This window comes from Pogona vitticeps, chromosome 1, assembly GCF_051106095.1.
Source record: "Pogona vitticeps strain Pit_001003342236 chromosome 1, PviZW2.1, whole genome shotgun sequence".
Taxonomy (NCBI): domain Eukaryota; kingdom Metazoa; phylum Chordata; class Lepidosauria; order Squamata; family Agamidae; genus Pogona; species Pogona vitticeps.
Window position 1 is genome coordinate 28,106,802 of NC_135783.1, and position 17,188 is coordinate 28,123,989.

General features: G+C 39.6%; 2 protein-coding genes across 7 annotated transcripts in view; one reads left to right on the top strand and one right to left on the bottom strand.

The window, feature by feature from the left end:
- Nucleotides 1–1,111, top strand: part of HHAT (hedgehog acyltransferase) — a 205,717-nt gene extending 204,606 nt beyond the window's left edge. For all 6 annotated transcript variants that reach the window (XM_078382932.1, XM_078382931.1, XM_020794598.3 and 3 more), the window contains one exon: nt 705–1,111. In XM_078382932.1, coding sequence (XP_078239058.1) covers nt 705–796 — 92 coding nt within the window. In that variant the 3' untranslated portion in view covers nt 797–1,111. The remainder of the gene's footprint in view (nt 1–704) is intronic.
- Nucleotides 1,112–12,401: 11,290 nt separating this feature from the next.
- The window catches only part of KCNH1 (potassium voltage-gated channel subfamily H member 1), a 320,211-nt gene continuing 315,424 nt past the window's right edge, over nt 12,402–17,188 (bottom strand). Inside the window, exon 12 of the transcript XR_012083630.2 lies at nt 12,402–16,000. The gene's annotated coding sequence lies outside the window, so the exon portion shown is untranslated. The remainder of the gene's footprint in view (nt 16,001–17,188) is intronic.

Consider the following 17,188-nt stretch of genomic DNA (forward strand, 5'->3'; position numbering starts at 1 on the left):
GGAATTCTTTTTCCATTACCTGAATTTCACAGTAATTGTGCAATATGTAAGGTAAAGGTAAAGGTTCCCCTTGACATTTTTAGTCCAGTCGTGTCCGACTCTAGGGGGTGGTGCTTATCCCGTTTTCAAGCCGTAGAGCCAGCGCTTGTCCGAAGACAGTTTCCGTTGCCACGTGGACAGCATGACTAGGGAACGCCGTTTTACCTTCCCACCAAGGTGGTACCTATTTATCTACTCATATTTGCATGCTTTCGAACTGCTAGGTTGGCGAGGAGCTGGGACAAAGCGACGGGAGCTCACTCCGTCACATGGATTCGATCTTACGACTGCTGGTCTTCTGACCCTGCAGCACAGGATTCTGCAGTTTAGCCCACAGCGCCACCACGTATTAACTGACATATTAACAGAACATTTACAGTAAGGGGTGTGATTATGGAGCTGTGAAGCCTTATCTTAGCTTATTTTGATACCTCTGCTTTGTGGCTTTTGGCAATTTAGGTCTTGGTGTCCTTAAATAAAACCTGAATAAAGATCAAAGTAAGTGAAACCCCCAAAGTGATCTTGAGAAAGTGGAATCCCATGATTCACATTCGATTCAGAATTAAGAGACCGGCACTGTTGAGAGCTCTGAAGTTTGTTGCATAGCTTCATGGATGATAAGAAGTTGTGCCTGCCTTAATCTTTTCTATTCTCTATGTTCACAGGCTGGCCCTGGGCAACGCTCTCTGTTTTTGGACTGCTGTATTGCTGCTCTCATGTTGGGATTGAATGGCAACAGAACTACTCCAAACAATAACAGCTGTCTGAATGGAAGCCACCTGGATCTTAAAAAAAAAAGGACAAACATGAAGTCCCCTCTCTCTCAGAGTACAACACTGTGCCATGATCAAAACTCACGAAATTTACTTCTTTGGACTACAGTTTCCAGAATCCTCCAACCAGCATGGTCATGCTGACTAGAGGGATTCTGGGAGTTAGAGTCCAAAAAATGAACCTTTGCAAGCTCTGGCTAAAATACTAACAGGGCGCATTTTATCTGAAGGCATATGGATGCCATAGCAATATGCATTTGTTAGAATAACGCCAATAAAATTCTCTTAAATTGTAGAAACCATTGCAGTATGTGTTAATTTAGAACCCATTCCATGAAAGCCAAATGTTTTAAAAATATTTTTTGTCTCTCATGATGGTGCTGTTTTTATGTACAGTGGGGTCTCGACTTACGAATGACCCTACTTGCGAACAATTCAACTTACAAACCCACCCTATAGGGGAAATAAGGACTCGACATACGAACTTCCCTCGAGTTACCTACAGGAAAAAAGTGCCCCCTCCCTCCCCTTAGAGGCTTCTGGAGGGGGAAAAGGGGGTCAGAAACTTAAAAATAAATAAAAGAAAGTCACTTACCAGGCCTTGGTAGCCCCCAAACAGCAGGAAAAAGAGCAGGAAACAGCTAAAAGCCGACACCCAGAAGGGAGTCTGGCAGCCATTTTGTGATTTTCCCCCGCTCCTGCACCCTCCTCTCCCCGTCTATGGGCTGGCTCTGAAGAGACTTGGGGAGGCTTGCTCAGCACCTAAAAAGCCTGCCTGTGTGTCTTTGTGCTGAAAAATCAGCACAACATGCTTTAAAACATGATTTTAAATTGGCTTTGTTGAAAAAAAAGATATCTAAAGTGCTTTGCAAACTGTTCCCTGCCTTCCTCCTCGTTTCCTGAACCTAAGAGAGAAAAAATATCCCCCTCTAGTGGCAGAAGGCGGAATAGCAGCTTCCCATTAGTTTCTATGGACGGAAAAGAGCAGATACAGATTAAATGGTTTTCAATGCATTCCTATGGGAAATGCAGATTCGACCTAAGAACTTTTCGACCTAAGAACCACCTTCCAATACGGATTAAGTTCGTAAGCCGAGACCCCACTGTATAGTGGTGCCTCGCATTACGATGTAAATTCGTTCCAGCGAAATCGCTGTAGAATGAAAACGCCGTAATGCGAAAATAAAAAGCCCATTGAAACGCATTGAAACCCCTTCAATGCGTTCCAATGGGCTGGAAATTCACTGTCCAGCGAAGATCCTCCATAGGGCGGCCATTTTCGGTGTCGGTGCAGCAAGGAATCTGTCCCAGAAAGCAGCAGGGAGCCATTTTATTTACCCGGCAGCCATTTTGAAACCGCTGATCAGCTGTCCGAAAATCGTTGTTTTGCAAAGAATCAGTTCCCGAAGCAGGGAACCGATCATCACAAAGCGAAAAACCCCTATTGAGATCATCCTTTTGCGATCGCAAAAACGTCGTCGTAATGTGGTTTCGTCATAATGCGGGGCAATTGTAAAGCGGGGCACAACTATCATAATTATTTGACGATGTATATTGGACTCTTTGATGAGAAAGGGTTGGAAATGGGTACTGTCATTCCCAGTTTATGCTACAGTACTGGTGGGCTGCACATTCAACTCTGCCATCTGGTGGTTGGAGGAACTCTTGCTGACAGCCCTCACATACTCCTGGAATCTGTTGTGTGAGCTGCCTTCCCCACTTCACCGAAAGGGAGGACAGCTTTGACTTCAACTTTAACCTGCAGTAGCAGCTTTTGTTTAAAAAAAATGAAGAGAAGTTTTGAGAAATGGTTGCTTTATCTAGCCATGATTTCACTGGTGGTTTTAGGATGGAAAAGTGTTAATGAATTTCACAATTCTTATGTGTTCTCTTATGTTACATATTACAACAATACAGCTTTGTTGCTGACTGTACATAGAAATTTACGATCTATCCAGAGTCTTTGATTTTGAATAATATTTACAAAGTAATACAGTGGTGCCTTGACTTATGACCATAATCTGTTCCAGAAGGTAGACGTGACTCAAAATGGTCGTACGTCGAAGCACCATTTCCCATATGAATGCATTGAAATGCAATTAATCTGTTCCGGCCAAAGAAAAAAATTACACACACACACACAAATCACTGCAAGACTCATTGCAAATGCAATTAATCCCTTCTGGTCGAAGGGGAGAAAAAAAAAAGAAAAACAATCAAGCATGCAAAAACCATTGGAAATGCACAGAAAACAAATGGAACAGATTGGAAATGCACAGAGAACAAAGGAGGCAGGTCGGAAATGCAAAGAAAACAAAGGAAACAGCAAGAGAAGCCTGCACGACCCATCAGAAATGGGGATCCCCCCAAAAACCAAGCAAATCCCCCAAGACCCATTGGAAATGGGAAGCAAAAAAAACCCAAACCAACCCCGCAAGACCCATCGAAAATGGGAAAAAACACTCCAAAAAGCAACAAAACCCCCAAGACCCATCAGAAATGGGGAAAAAAAAACAAAAAACAACCCCCCAAGACCGATCACAGCACAGAAACATAACCCCCACAGCCTAGAACCCTGCTGCAAAAACACCCAGAACAGTTTTTAAAAAGCAGAAAACAGCACCTTACCTTACCAGGCAGCCCAAAGCCTCTCTACAAACACACACACACACTCAGGAGCAGAAGTGAGGCATTCTGAAGTCTCCTCCGATGCACACTCTCTAACTGCTGGGGCAAAAGAGCTACAAAGAAGCAGCCTCGTTGCCACCTACACTTAGAAATTTGAATTTCCCACCTTTCCTCCCTGCATTTTTCTGTTCATAAGTGGAAGCTCTGGTCGTAAGTAGAAGCAAAATTTTACGGCCGGAGTTGGTCGTAAATCGAAATGGTCATAAGTAGGGACATTCGTAAGTCGAGGCACCACTGTATCAAAACAGTGAGAGGACAATGTGAAGTGGAGAAGTTGAAGTGGGAGAATGGATTAGGGACAAATAAGAGACTGGTTCCATAAATCTTTATAATACAATAATAAATATGTGCGATTGAGTCAATTATGATACATTTTCCAGGTTCTCTGGGTAGAGAATACTCAGAAATGATTTACCATTTCCTAGATTTTTATTGGTGCTTTTAAAAAATAACAATTAGTGATTAATTAGTATTAACTTAGAATAAGGCCAATTTGATATGGAGCCTATTTATTCTTTGCAATTGTCCAGCTGATATTTTGCCATGGGGCAGAATGAGAAGGGCCATGCATCTTGGCCCAAACTGATGCATTAATGGGTCTTTACTTTTCCACGTCTGGCCTGCTGCTTTTTTCGTGACCGTCTACTCCTCTCAGGCCAAGATTGTGAATCCAGGGGAAACTCTTTATTCTTCTGGCAAGTGAGCCTCTGGGCTCAGTCACCTCTCTTGTCCCTATATGACACGCCCCTGGAGGCCATGTGAAACCGAGTGACAGTCATCCTGCTTCTGAATCCACATAGGTCTAAAAGGGTGGTGAGGACATGGGAATATACGTAAGACCCACCCCTATGCCTGCAACTCAGCCATAGGAAAGGCAGAAAGCACGATCATCAGGACTCTGTCAACCTTATCCTTGTCCTGATCATGGAAACACTGTATACAGTGGGGTCTTGACTTGAGTACTTAATCCATATTGGAAGGCGGTTCTCAAGTCAAAAAGTTCTCAGGTCAAATCTGCATTTCCCATAGGAATGCATTGAAAACCATTTGATCCGTATCTGCTCTTTTCCGTCCATAGAAACTAATGGGAAGCTGCTATTCTGTCTTCGACCACTATTTATTTATTTATTTATTTATTTATTTATTTATTTATTTATTTATTTATTTATTTATTTATTTTATTTCTATCCCGCCTATCTGATCGTATTAGACCACTCTAGGCGGCTTACAATAAAACAACAATGTAATTTTAAGACATTACAGCTAAAACATAAATAAAAATAGAGAACAAAGTAAGAAAAAGATCGTCAAGGGTTTTCTGTAGAGGGGGATATTTTGTTTCTTTTTTTCTTAGGTCAAGAAAGGTTCAGGGAAGGCAGGGAAAATACAGTCCAGGCAGTACAGTACCAGGCAGTCTGAAGACTGTCTCCCAATCCACTCTAAATGCTGGGAGGAGTGAGGAAGCAGACAGGCACCCTTTTCACTGGCCAACAGTTAACTGAAAGTTCAAATTTTGCACTTTCCCTGCCTCCCACGTGGTTTTTTTTCAGTTCTTAACTCAAATCTAAGTATGTGAGTCAAGTCAATATTTTCCTAAGAGAGCGGTTCTTAAGTCAAAATGTTCTTAACTTGAGCCGTTCTGAAGTCAAGACCCCACTGTATACATTCAGTTGATTTCATATACTGTACAGGCTTCATGTTAAACATGTGCAAGTCTGAGTGAATTCTGAGATGGAAATACGACCTCATGTGCGCACCTCCCACCTTCACCACACTTTCAGCCCTCAACGGATTCAGGCATAATACCTAACGAGGATTACAGTCTCTTCACAACTTCGGAATACTTATAAAATTCCAATATCCTATCCTTCAGTATCTATTAATGTTTTTAGGTCAGACAAATTAAAGAATAATTCCGCTAGGGATGAGCAGGTACATCAATTCCATTTCTGTGGACATCTCCCTTTTCCCACTTGGAAAGTTTTACAATATAGGCTGCTGTGAAGAGGTATGATAGTTAGTGTTGTTGGAACCTTTTTACGGACCCCTGGTTCCTGTTCATAATATTTATAAATAAGCTTTCTAAAGACTTCAGGCATCTCCTGGTAACATTCTGGAAGGACATCATATCACCGTCATGAAACAACAAAAATTATGAAAGAGGAAAACTCAGATGGATACTGTTTATCCATGTTTTTGATTGTCACACTCCTGCAGGCAGGTCATTTCCCTAGAGGAAATTTAATATTTAAGGGAGTGGGGTTAACAACCCAAGCAAAACTTTTTTAAAAATCCTTAATGGATTTTTGGAACAAAGCAGAATTGTGTTGTTTCCATTTGAAATAAAGCAGAATTTGGTTGTTTGAATATGCTAGCATATGGCAAATGTCATTTTGTAACAATTATGTTTGTACAATTATTCTAATTGGCGTGTTCTTTAATTCTGCCTTGATTACGGATGGTTCAGCGAGCTTTACTCCCATATCTGTTTCACATCGGAGAATTCAAAGCAGCTTAATTTGACTAATCTGCTTAAACCAGGTCAGACAGAAAAAGCTTAATATCTTTCTAAAAAGCTGCATGACTGTCATAAGAGTAGTAAAATACAGTGGTGCCCCGCTTGACGATTACCCCGCTCCACGATGAATCCACTTTACGATGAGTTTTTTGCAATCGCTATTGTGATCGCAAAACGATGTTTAAATGGGGAAAATCCGCTTGACGACGATCGGTCCCCTGCTTCCAGAACCGATTTTTTTGCTTAACGACTATCAAAAACAGCTGATTGAATGGCTCCTCGCTGTGCAAAATGGCTCCCCACTGTGTTCAGGACAGATTCTTCGCTTTATAGGCATCGGAAAATGGCCATCCTATGGAGGATCTTCGCTGCACAATGAGGTATTTCACTCATTGGAATGCATTGACCGGTTTTCAATGCATTTCAATGGTTTTTTTATTTTCACTTGACGATTTCGCTTAACAGCGATTTGAACAGAACGGATTATCATTGTCAAGCGAGGCACCACTGTAATCATCTTTCACTCGCATTTTATGCAGTTCTAGCAACCACCCCACCTCAAACACACACAATATCAACTGGTTTCAAAAGCTGAATAGGATAAGACCTGGTTAGTACTTGGATGGAAGACTATCGGACAATAGGAGAGATCTCCCAAGTAGTGCTAGAGACGAATCTTGCTTGAAAACTCAGGAAAGTTGTTGCCAATCAGACTCGACCAGCAGGACCAATGATCTGACTAGGTATAGGGACTTGAGTTGCGGGCCTGACTGTCAAGTTGGACTTACGTTGCACCTGCGACTTGACTTTTTCTTTTTCCCATGAATTGTATTCGACTCACAGCTCAGAATCCATGCACCCCTCCCTTTTTTCTGGCTCAATAGATTTTTAACTGAAGGCCATGCACAGCTATTTGTAAAACATATTTTACTGCAGAATCCACACAGAATGATACTACAACATATGCAGTCTATGACATTGCCATCTGCACATTTGTAAACAATGCCCCTGGATTCCAGCCATTTGTCATGTACAAGCCTCTTTTTACAGATGATAGCAACCACCCACTGGGGTGAAATGGTCCAGGAAATCTACTGCCTTTTGAATTCCACACAGTGAATGCTCCCGCAAATGGAATCAAAATTCTGGATCCAGCCTCACATAGTCTTCCTGTAAATTTCATTCACTTCAAGAGGTCAAGGGCCTGTTAAAATCTTTCCGAAAACAATCACTGTGACCTAAAATTTCTTAATTTTGACTGGATCGTGCCCTGTATGCCCAACAGCCTCACCAGAATGCTGGGTCACATGCAGATAACATACCAGTTTTGATGTCCAAGGCTGGGGTTGCAGTGGTTGTTGAAAATTGAAACTTCAGAGTGTCACCTGATGAATTTAGGTAATTTGGTCTTGATGCTTTGGACAGATTAGACAGAGGGCTTTCTCAAGATTTCTCGTATCTCATATCCCGTCCACTATCAGTGGGCTTTTTGTCCTTGTATGTTTCAATAACTGGGCAGAGTTCAGAAAGCTTGGTTTTTAAAAGGAATTTGCTGCATAATGCATTACTTTTCAGCAGCCAGGTTGTCATTGCAGTTATTGCTGATCCTCTTGCACAAGTTACTTAGTGTATTATGCGCTATTAATACATTGCGTTCACATTGGGCTGGAAGAATAAAAGTACTCTCTGGTTCCCTCTCTTAACTATGCTGATATTGCTCCTTGAAAACAACTATGAAAAGGCAAAAGCATACCTATCTTGTTAAGATTAATGAGAAAATATTCTGAAACTGGAAAAATCCATTCAAAATGCCTTAAAATACCCTTTAAATGTGACTTTTGAATGCAAGAGGCTTTACTTGTTATACTAAATATCTTAGGTATTATTTGTACCAAAATAATACCTTTACAGGTGTATCTTGGTTTATGATTTTAATGCATTCTCCGGGCCGTTTCGTAATGTGAAAAATTCGCAAACCAAAACACGGTTTCCCATAGGAATGCATGCACAGGAGCGATAAGCCTCCCAAGTGCAATGCAAACTTGCTTCATATTGCAGAAAAAAATTTGTAAACCGAGGCATCATTTTCAATGGATTTTCATTCGTAAACTGAAAATTATGTTAACTGAGGCATTTGTAAACCGAGGTACCACTGTATAATATTAGTTATAATACTTGTTACATAAAAAGTAACCAGATACAGGGAGCTATGTACATTACTTGCATCTAGTCATTTCCAAGCTGTTCACTAAGGGAATAAAATGCCTAATTCTAGTGCCAGAGAGAACAGTTTTGCTAACCGTGCACTGATTGGGCTTTAAATATAGCATTGACTCTAGAGGATATATATATATAAAGGTTCCCCATGACAATTTTTGTCCAGTCGTGTTCGACTCTAGGGGCCGGTGCTCATCCCCGTTTCCCAAGCCATAGAGCCAGTGTTTTTGTCTGAAGACAATCTTCCATGGTCACATGGCCAGTGCGACTTAGACACGGAACGCTGTTACCTTCCCACCGAGGTGGTTCCTATTTATCTACTTGCATTTGCATGCTTTCGAACCGCTAGGTTGGCTGGAGCTGGGACAAACGACGGGTGCTCACTCCGTCGCGTGGATTCAATCTTACGACTGCTTGGTCTTCTGACCCTGCAGCACAGGCTTCTGCGGTTTAGCCTGCAGCGCCACCACGTCCCTTGTGGGATATTAAAGTTGCTTAATTATCTTGTTTTGCTATTGCTATGTTTCATCAAGTCATTTCCACCTTATGGAAACTTTATGAATTAGTGACCTGCAAAAGGTTCTACCATTGAGAGCTCTGCTCAGGTCTTGCACACAAATGACCAGGGCTTTCTTTATTGAGTCTATCCTTTATTGATTGTCTTCCAGCAATATCATCTAGCTCTCTGGACAGTTAGCTTTCGTAGAAAAATCTATCAAGACAGTGGAAATTGTTGATCTGAGGAAGTAGAAGCCCAGTGGATTCCTCTTTTCAAAATTGTTTTTTGCTCATTTCGTGAATGCAGGCTATCCTTAAAAGGAGGTCAGAAGAGAGAAAGAGTATCAGAGATTTATTTCAGACGTTTATTGGACAGAATCCTGTTAGGTGCACCCAACAGCATAATGCAAATAGAGTACTTTATAATGTGCATTGCCTCACATTAAATAAGCACCATAGACGCTATCTATTCCACAGTGATTGCATGATTCTGTATGGAACAGGAAAGTCTACGAGACATTCTCCCTCTATTCAGGAAAGCATCCTTCATTATTCTTTTTCAGCATAATCAGTGAGGCTCTGGAGCCCATCCATCCTCTCCTCTTGCAAAGCTAGTGAAATTTCCCTTCCCACTCATCAAAAAGATACAGCTTCCTGGTATGATCAGTCTGACCATCAATCACAGTTTCCTTTATTTCCTTCAGCTGTATGTGGCACTTCTAAAAAGCTGCAAGGCTATCATAAGAGTAGCAAAATAATAATCTTTCCCTTCATTTTTTGCAGTTCTAGCAACCACATCACCTTATTAAGAAATTAATAAACATGAGGCCACAGTACAATTAATCACACGTGACTTTGATTCTGAGTCAAACTAGACATTAATGGGAAGGAACTTTTTTCTTATCATTAGCTTGCTCTCCCTCCCCACCCCCCAAAGGATGCCCTCAGAGATACAGGGCTTAACAATCAGACTTGTAAATGAACCCCTTGTTTAATGTCAAAAGACCAGTCAGAACACAAAGCATGCTATTAGATGTAAAGGAAAGCAAAATTGCATGTAATGACAGACACTTTTCACCATTTGAAGAGGTCCCTTCTTTAAAAATACACATTGTTTAGTTGGCCTTTCAGGCAAAAATGACTTTTCACTACATAGAGGTAGCCACAACTGAAAAGATAGCTCTCTATTCAGCACTTGGTAACCTGGTGTGTTATCATTGAATACTTATAAACAGTTCACTTCTTTCAGGTGGCCAGCCCACATTTCTGCCAACAACATTTAATTGAATTCAGACTGATGGGCTAAAAGGGTGGTGGTACCATGAGACACCATGCACCATGTTCCCCCACCCCAGAACACACTGAGATCTTTGTTCAAGTGAAGGTGTGATGCAGAGCTAATACATTGGTTTGGCTTATGGTATATATGTGGTGTGGAGCCCTAAGGAGACAGCCCTCCCCTTAAGTGATTTCTGACTGAGGAGATGACAGAGATGGGGCTTATATGAACAACTCACATCCTCTCTGCCCTTTATTTATTTATTTTCTGTTTGTTTGTTTGATATTTATACCACCAATCTGACCAACAGTCATTCTGACCTATGCTCACTCTTTAGCCCTGTACAAGGTTAAAAAGTTTCAGGTGTAGTACTTGTAGTATTTTAACCATGCTAAGAGTAGACGCATTGAAGTCAGTGGGACTCCAATAGGACTACATTGATTTCAGTCCATCTCCATTTAGTGCGAATTCCCAGTGTGGTGGAGTGGATAGAGCAACTCTGGAGAACAGTGTTCAAATCCCTACTTGGCCACAGAAACTCACTAGGGGAGTGGAACTGGTAAAACCTTTCCTTAAATATCTCACTTACCTTAAAAGCCCTATTAAGGTTGCTATATGCCAGTTCTGAGTTGACAGCACAGAACACACATGCACAACATATTTAGTGTAGCTAAATGTGTGCCCTGCCCTTTGTTTGTTTGACCCCAATCTGCATCTTTCTGTTGGATGCAAGGGAGATAGCAAAAGTCCCTATCCGTTTATACTGTTGGACTTCATTTGCTTGAATTTTATTTTCCAAGTGAGTGACTGAGGTGCTGTTTTCACTTGTTGCAGGAAAAACGGAATTGCTTCAGTCCAGTGACTAAAGGAACTTAATCACAATAAACAGCCTTGTAATACAGTATTTCATATTTATTGTGGGATTAAGCTTGATGCTTAAGCATCTTCATCATTCTGATGATGGGTGACTGATTGGCCGCCCATCATGCCAAACACACCATCATATTGAAGGGTGACTAAGAAAAAAGAACTCCATTATATTAGCAAGGTAGGGGCTGCCTTCTTTCTTAACAAATGGGGTTGCTCTGCCCTACATTATATTTTTGTTTCTTATGTAAGTTAATGACTGGAATTCATTCATCTGGGCAGGTAAAGCCTGAATTTGAGATAAAAAACTGTCCTCTTTTGCCATAATTTTCCAAACTCAAATGCGATGGATCTTAGCAATATTATTGTAGTCCATCTTTGTAAACATTTACCCATTATAATGATGCCTATTTTAAATTTTATAATAGCTAGCCATTTGTGCTCTGAAGTACTAAATCAATTTAGTAATAGTTTAATGTTATTTATAAATAAATCCTTAATATAAACTGTAACAGTCTCTGTAGTGACAGACAAACCTTCCCCTTCTGAATCTGCAGAGATCATTAAAAAAAATTAATTATTTTGTCTTCCATCACCGCAACAGATAATTGAATTATGTTTCAGTCCACTTGATGTTTCAGCACTGTCATGCTTCCAGCTGACGTCATAGGAGAATGACACTCACACATCCCTCACTTTTGGCTGTTGCAAATGTACAAGAAATGGGAGTGATAGAGTCAAAGGTAGAGCTTAGAAATAACATGTTAGATTTCGTGTGTTAATGTTAAAATTGTAACTCTTCCATCAACATTTCTATTAACAATACACATGAAGAGCAGTGCTTTCAAAGTAATGTCTTTAGTGTTTTATCATCACTTAAAAATTATTTTTTAAAAAATTAGATGTGATCTTCCTGTTCCATGTAAGAGTAACAGTGAAAACTAAATCTAACATTTTACAGCCAAGCTCAGACCAAAACACCAGAAACTTTTGATTAAAAAGAATGATGATGTCAGTATCACAGTTGCAGGCTCCTCTTTCCCATTTAAGATTTCTCACACTAGCTCGAGGAACATGGCCTGCATTCCCTTGGAATATGGCTGTGGGGACTGTTATAATGAGTTTGACTGTTACAACGACATGCCTCAACAATCTCTTTAATATCACAGCTACTGCTTGGACATATTGAGTTATCAGTTTTTTACCACCATCACATCAATGACCAAGTATGTTTCAGTAGATAGGGGGAAAGGGGAAGATACTGTTTTTGGAAGACAATTATTACAAGTCAAATCTGAACTTCAGAGGAGCATATGCTGTGCTTGTAATTAACTCTATTCACTCGCTGCTTATACATCACAGAAACCCAAATGGAAATTCATTCCTTAAAATGGTAGCAAAAGTCAAAAAGGAAGGAGAAATCTGTTATTCTCTCATGCTCTTCAGAAATTATTCAGGGAGTCAATTTGAAAAGAAAAGTGAAATTATAGCCATTTGTCCAAATAGGAAAGCAGAGTCAGCGTAATGTATAAAATAGTTTATTACTATAATAAATAAAATTAAATTTTGCCTTTACAAATATTATTTGTGCTTGTTTAAAAATGTCAGTAAGGGAATATTAATGTCAGTGACCATAGCTTTATTGGAACATTCCAAAACAGGAGATATACACACACGCACCCCTCTCTCTCTTTCTACTGGCAGCTTTTCAGCTGACCACAAAAATAGTATTTACTTATTCATTTTTGTTTTATTCATGCTTGATAAGACAAAGTGACAAATGCAGAGAAATAATCAAAAGAGATAGTATTCTGTGGATTCTGGAAAGGATGAAAACAAGTGTACATTTTGTGGAGTGCCAGAACAACTGCATTACTGTTTATCCATAAAGTGTTTCATGCAGTGGCAACTACAGAAGATTTCACCATGTTTCCAGCTGATGAAAAAATAGAGAGTATATGAAGGTACAATAATATAAGACATTCATTATGAAAAGTCATATTACTTCATACATCAGTTCATCCTGATACAAGATTATTGAAATTTTCTATTATTTAAATGGTGATTCCTTTCAACAAAAAAAATCAGTCAACTTTAGATTAAGTAGGAATAATAAGATGAAAGGAGGGGATGGGGAGTTGCCCTGAAACATCATTTCTTAGGGGGGGAAAGGCTCCTCCAGTATTGAGCATTCTAAATTCAGATACAATAATATTGTGGAATTTCTCACAACAAATAACATTTGTACAACATTCAGGAGTCATGTGGAAACAGTATTGGAGAAACATACTATCTTGGTCAAGGGGTATGAAAATGTGTTGTGAACGATGCAGAAAACACCAAGTGTCAACTTCCTGATATCCAACGTGCCTTTGACTATGATCTTTGCTTCATGAGAAAAAGGCTATGGCAAAACTACTGTAGTGAGAAGGCAATATATGGAGAAATAAACCGAATTACTTGATGAACAATTTCCATTAGACTTAAGAAATCTAATCAAAGTGCGTTATATCTTGAGGCAACAACTGTGGTCAGCACTATACAGAACATTAGAAAGGGAGTCAACGATAGCATCACAGTTTCAAATCTATGACTTACAGAAAAGGTCTTAAGGCTAAACGTTAAAACATTTTATTGCAAGAAGCTTTGTATGTTTGTTTTTCTACTTGAGTCCATCCTCACCACACACAAAAAATGTGGTGGGGTGGTGGTGAAATCAAATTTTAAAAAAATGCTTTACTAATGACAGTGTTTCTTACATAACATTGAATTCTTGGAAGCATCCCAATGGTCTTGAACTCTTTGAAATGCTTATTATTACTTTGAAGTGCAGATGATTGGTTATTGCCTTGGTAGTCCCCAAAGGCTGCCATCCTCTATTGGCTTCTGTTGAATGGATGCAAAGAGGTCAGCAGTCACTGTGGCACAAGTGAAGTTACACCAAGGTGGGGAATTGTTAAAATGATTCTCTGTTCAACAACACCTGCACAAATCAGAGAATCTCCTTCTCAGAGGCAGAAAAGAGACGTGGGAGGACAACATAACAAGCAGTACAGGAAGGCAGCGTAAGTAACCTATGACTATAAGAACAAACTTTGTTATGTGATGAAATGCTTATTTTGTGTACAGACCAGCCTTGCACAATAGAAATACAATGGCAATTATCATCATGCCACAGACCACGTCTAACTCTTAAGTTACCAGCATCTAGGTATGAACCATGGGAATGAAATATCCCATTTAAATAAATAAAATACCCCCACATTTATGTAGCATGTACACATGTCCGATAAAAGGATTGTGGACATGCCATTCTTCAAGTTAATAAGGACTTAAGTGGTCTTGCATCCATTGGTCTATAATGCACGTGCAAAGCTGGATCTCCATAACACATTACTCTCTTCCACACACATAACAAACAGGTACTCAAAAACAAGGAAGAGACTCAAATTAACTTCTCCTTTTAAGGGAAACATTCACTGCCAGAAATTAGCTACATCTGGCCCTTAGGTTTCGTACAAATAATTCTTTTTCTGACTTGAGTGACCTCAGAGTGACAACAATCATTGACTGACTGCAATTACTCCTCTAGGGACTTGGATTTTGGTCCTTTTCCTCCCTGTGTTAGCCCTGCACAGATAATCCCTAAACAGATATAAATTCCTGTGGGTATGTTAGGAGAGTCCAACAAAAATGGTGTGAATGGAAGAAAGGGAAAGGGGGAGATGCCGTATGGGGAAGGATTCCATAAGGATTCCCTAATGAGCTAGCACATTCCATGCCATTGTTTGATCTATTATTTGTTCACCCTCCCAACCTCATCCATGCAGCAAAAGGATTCAAGAAAAACCCAGGCACTTTTCTGCAGCACAAGAACAACAGGAACACTCACTCACTCATTGTTTCAGTATTTGTCATTCTCTATTCAACAATACCTGCACAAATCAGAGAATCTCGTTCTCAGAGGCAGAAAAGTCAGGATGGCATGTCTCATAATTACCAGTGCACTGTGGCTGTGGGTTAATGCAGAAACTATATCTTGCTATCATCATCATTGCCCATGCCTTGGCTATGTTCCTTGCACTGGGGCACAATTTTGATGTTGTTTTGCTGCTTTCTCCCTACACTTCTTGCTGGGAGGCTAGATCGGAAAGTTTGTGACAGTGAGCTCAGAGGACTGTGAAGTTCTGAACACAGAAGCCATATGAATTAATTAAGCATTTTCTGCCACATTAAAATCAACAGCCTCAATCCATGTCAAAAGATGTGCCACTAATCATGTGCAAGGACTAGCAGCCTCAGATAAACATGAACAGCTCCTCCTGTGTCAATGAACACATCTGGTTAATGTAGGATTCAGATCATGAGGCAGACATGCAAACTCCACCAACTGTATACACAGAAGTCTCTTTCCAGACAAGAGTCTCTTTTGCTAAGTGACAATGTGGCTGTATTAAACAAGATGCTGTATGTCTTTGTTCTTGTGTTTGTTTTCAAGTGCTGACATTTAACTCTTCCCCAGATATAATTTTATGAGGTTATTCTTGTATTCCTCAATCGTGAACTCGAAATCGCTTCCTTACTTATGCTGAATTATTTCTAATGCATCTCTGTAATATCTGCATATGTGTTTTGGTTGTTCCAATATATGTTTCCTATATCCCAACTGTATAGTTCTAACCTAGTCATAGGTTATACTAGAAGTATTAAGTCTTACAAAGAAATGAAACACCATTGAGGAAAACAGAATCCTTATACCGAACTGGACTAAAATAATAAAGAATTCACTGGGAAAAGACTTCTGTTATTTTTTTATACCTTGATCATAAAGTGAAGGATATACTGCTAATTGTTCAGTAACACCAATTATAAACCAAAATAATACATACATGTGTGCTGTGTATTCATATCATCACATACAGATATTGGATGATTAAGTTAAAGACCATATTCTAAATGGTTCCACGCCACATTCTACACTGAGTCAAAACAAGAAAACAAAAGTCACCAGGATGGTCACAACAAAGAGCTCTTTCATTTCATTACAGTGAAGTACTGTAGAAGTAGAACATCACCTTCGTAGCTGTTAAACTGGATGTTCTCTGGAAAATCTGGACAGCGCTGTAAATGAAATTTAAAGCAAGAAGGGTGGTTTTAATATTGCATATGTAATCTCAGACAAAAATACACACATTCCGAAGATACAGAGGCTTTGAAAATTATTCTGAGAAGAATGCACATCCTTTCAAACACTTGTTATTTCATTTGAAAACTTAATTGCAAAAGCTATTCAACCCCACAAACCACAATGATGAGAGTCTTTCTACTAAGACTGTTGCAAAGGCTGTGAAAATGCATGGTATAGTGTTTCACAATGGCTGGAACACTTGGCATCGTGTTGGCCATTTCTTCATACAGCTTAGATCCTAGATTCTGCAAGATGCCTCAACTTACTATTCAGAAGTCCCTTCTTCCACCTGCATTGATCCAGTGTACCTCACCCTGATTAGTTGGACCATCAAATCCTTTCTGTAGCATACTCATGAAAACTTGCTGGGGGGAAGACACAGACTGGGGTCTGCTTCAGCTAGTCTACTTCCATGCACTCAAATTTGAATCCAACACATTGGATTGGATCTAGACTTGGTCATATTAAGATTAGAACCATTAAAATCAATGACTAGCAAGGAATAACCAAATTTCCATTAATTTTTTTTTACTTTTAGTGGATTAACTCTACATACAACTATGTGTGGATCCTTCTCTTTGTTTATTTCTACAAAGGTTTGTTTAAAAGCAACGTTTTGTTTAGATTTTCCTCTCACCTCTGCTCCTCCCCTGTATTTATCTGCAACAACATCTGTAGTTAAATAAAACTACAAGCAGTAATCTCCCTTGTATGTATCTATTGTCATTGTGTGTTATGAACTGTCATTGTGTGTTATGAACATCTACCTTAGTTCCTTGAATAGATGAACTGGGGGTATTTTACTTACATTACCAATGGAAGCATAAACTGCATCAGAATAAGACAAAACAACAGGAAAGGAACAACTCAACTGGTCCTTAAAATAAGCCTAAATAACTGGACACTTCAGGCCAAATGAAGGCCACCATATATTTTGGACTACAAATATGTCAACAAACCTCATTATTTTGCTATCACTTCTTTCAGTGTATGTGGGGGAGTTTTGTGGTTTAAATATGTTAGAGGCCACTATGAACAGCTGGCAAGGTTTATTTAGCTCTTTTATCTCCAGGCTTCCTGCTCTCAGACCAACAAAATTCACAGCTATGCGTAACAACCAG